This window comes from Crocuta crocuta, unplaced genomic scaffold, assembly GCF_008692635.1.
Source record: "Crocuta crocuta isolate KB4526 unplaced genomic scaffold, BGI_CrCroc_1.0 scaffold73, whole genome shotgun sequence".
In the NCBI taxonomy this organism is placed as follows: Eukaryota; Metazoa; Chordata; class Mammalia; order Carnivora; family Hyaenidae; genus Crocuta; species Crocuta crocuta.
In genome coordinates this window covers 1,277,953-1,278,380 of record NW_027529443.1, presented here as the reverse complement: position 1 = coordinate 1,278,380, position 428 = coordinate 1,277,953, and the positions used below count along the sequence as shown (strand labels likewise).

Sequence of the window (428 nt, the reverse complement as noted above, 5' to 3'; positions counted from 1 at the left end):
GGCCCCCTCTTGGACCCCTTCCAGGCCCCAGGGGTCTCCACCCCAGCCCAACTCCAGGGCCCCAAATAGGGGAGGGGCTGTGATCCTGGGTCTGGAAGGGGCTGAGCTGTGAGCTATAAAGGGGGCATCTCTCAGCACCGGGGGACTCTAGGCAGCGTGACCTGAGGCCAGACAGGACTACTCCATGTACCATCCACGAGAGTTGTACCCCTCCCTGGGGACAGGCTACCGCCTTGGGCCCCCCCAGCCGGGAGCAGATTCCAGCTTCCCGCCTGCTCTGGCAGAGGGCTACCGCTACCCTGGTGAGCATGGGGACCAGCTCCCGTGTAGAGGCCGTGGGGGGCTGTGGCCCTCTGCTGGCTCCTCATTCCTCCCCCATCTCCAGATCTGGACACTCCCAAATTGGATTGCTTCCTCTCCGGGATTGA

The 428-nt window shown here is 64.3% G+C and overlaps 1 protein-coding gene across 1 annotated transcript in view; it reads left to right on the top strand.

The window, feature by feature from the left end:
• The first annotated feature begins 6 nt into the window (after positions 1-6).
• TBX6 (T-box transcription factor 6) overlaps positions 7-428 on the top strand; it is a 4,389-nt gene continuing 3,967 nt past the window's right edge. The window contains exons 1-2 of the mRNA XM_077760416.1: positions 7-302; positions 386-428. The exon at positions 386-428 is cut by the window's right edge and continues 53 nt beyond it. Coding sequence (XP_077616542.1) covers positions 185-302; positions 386-428 — 161 coding nt within the window. The 5' untranslated portion in view covers positions 7-184. The remainder of the gene's footprint in view (positions 303-385) is intronic.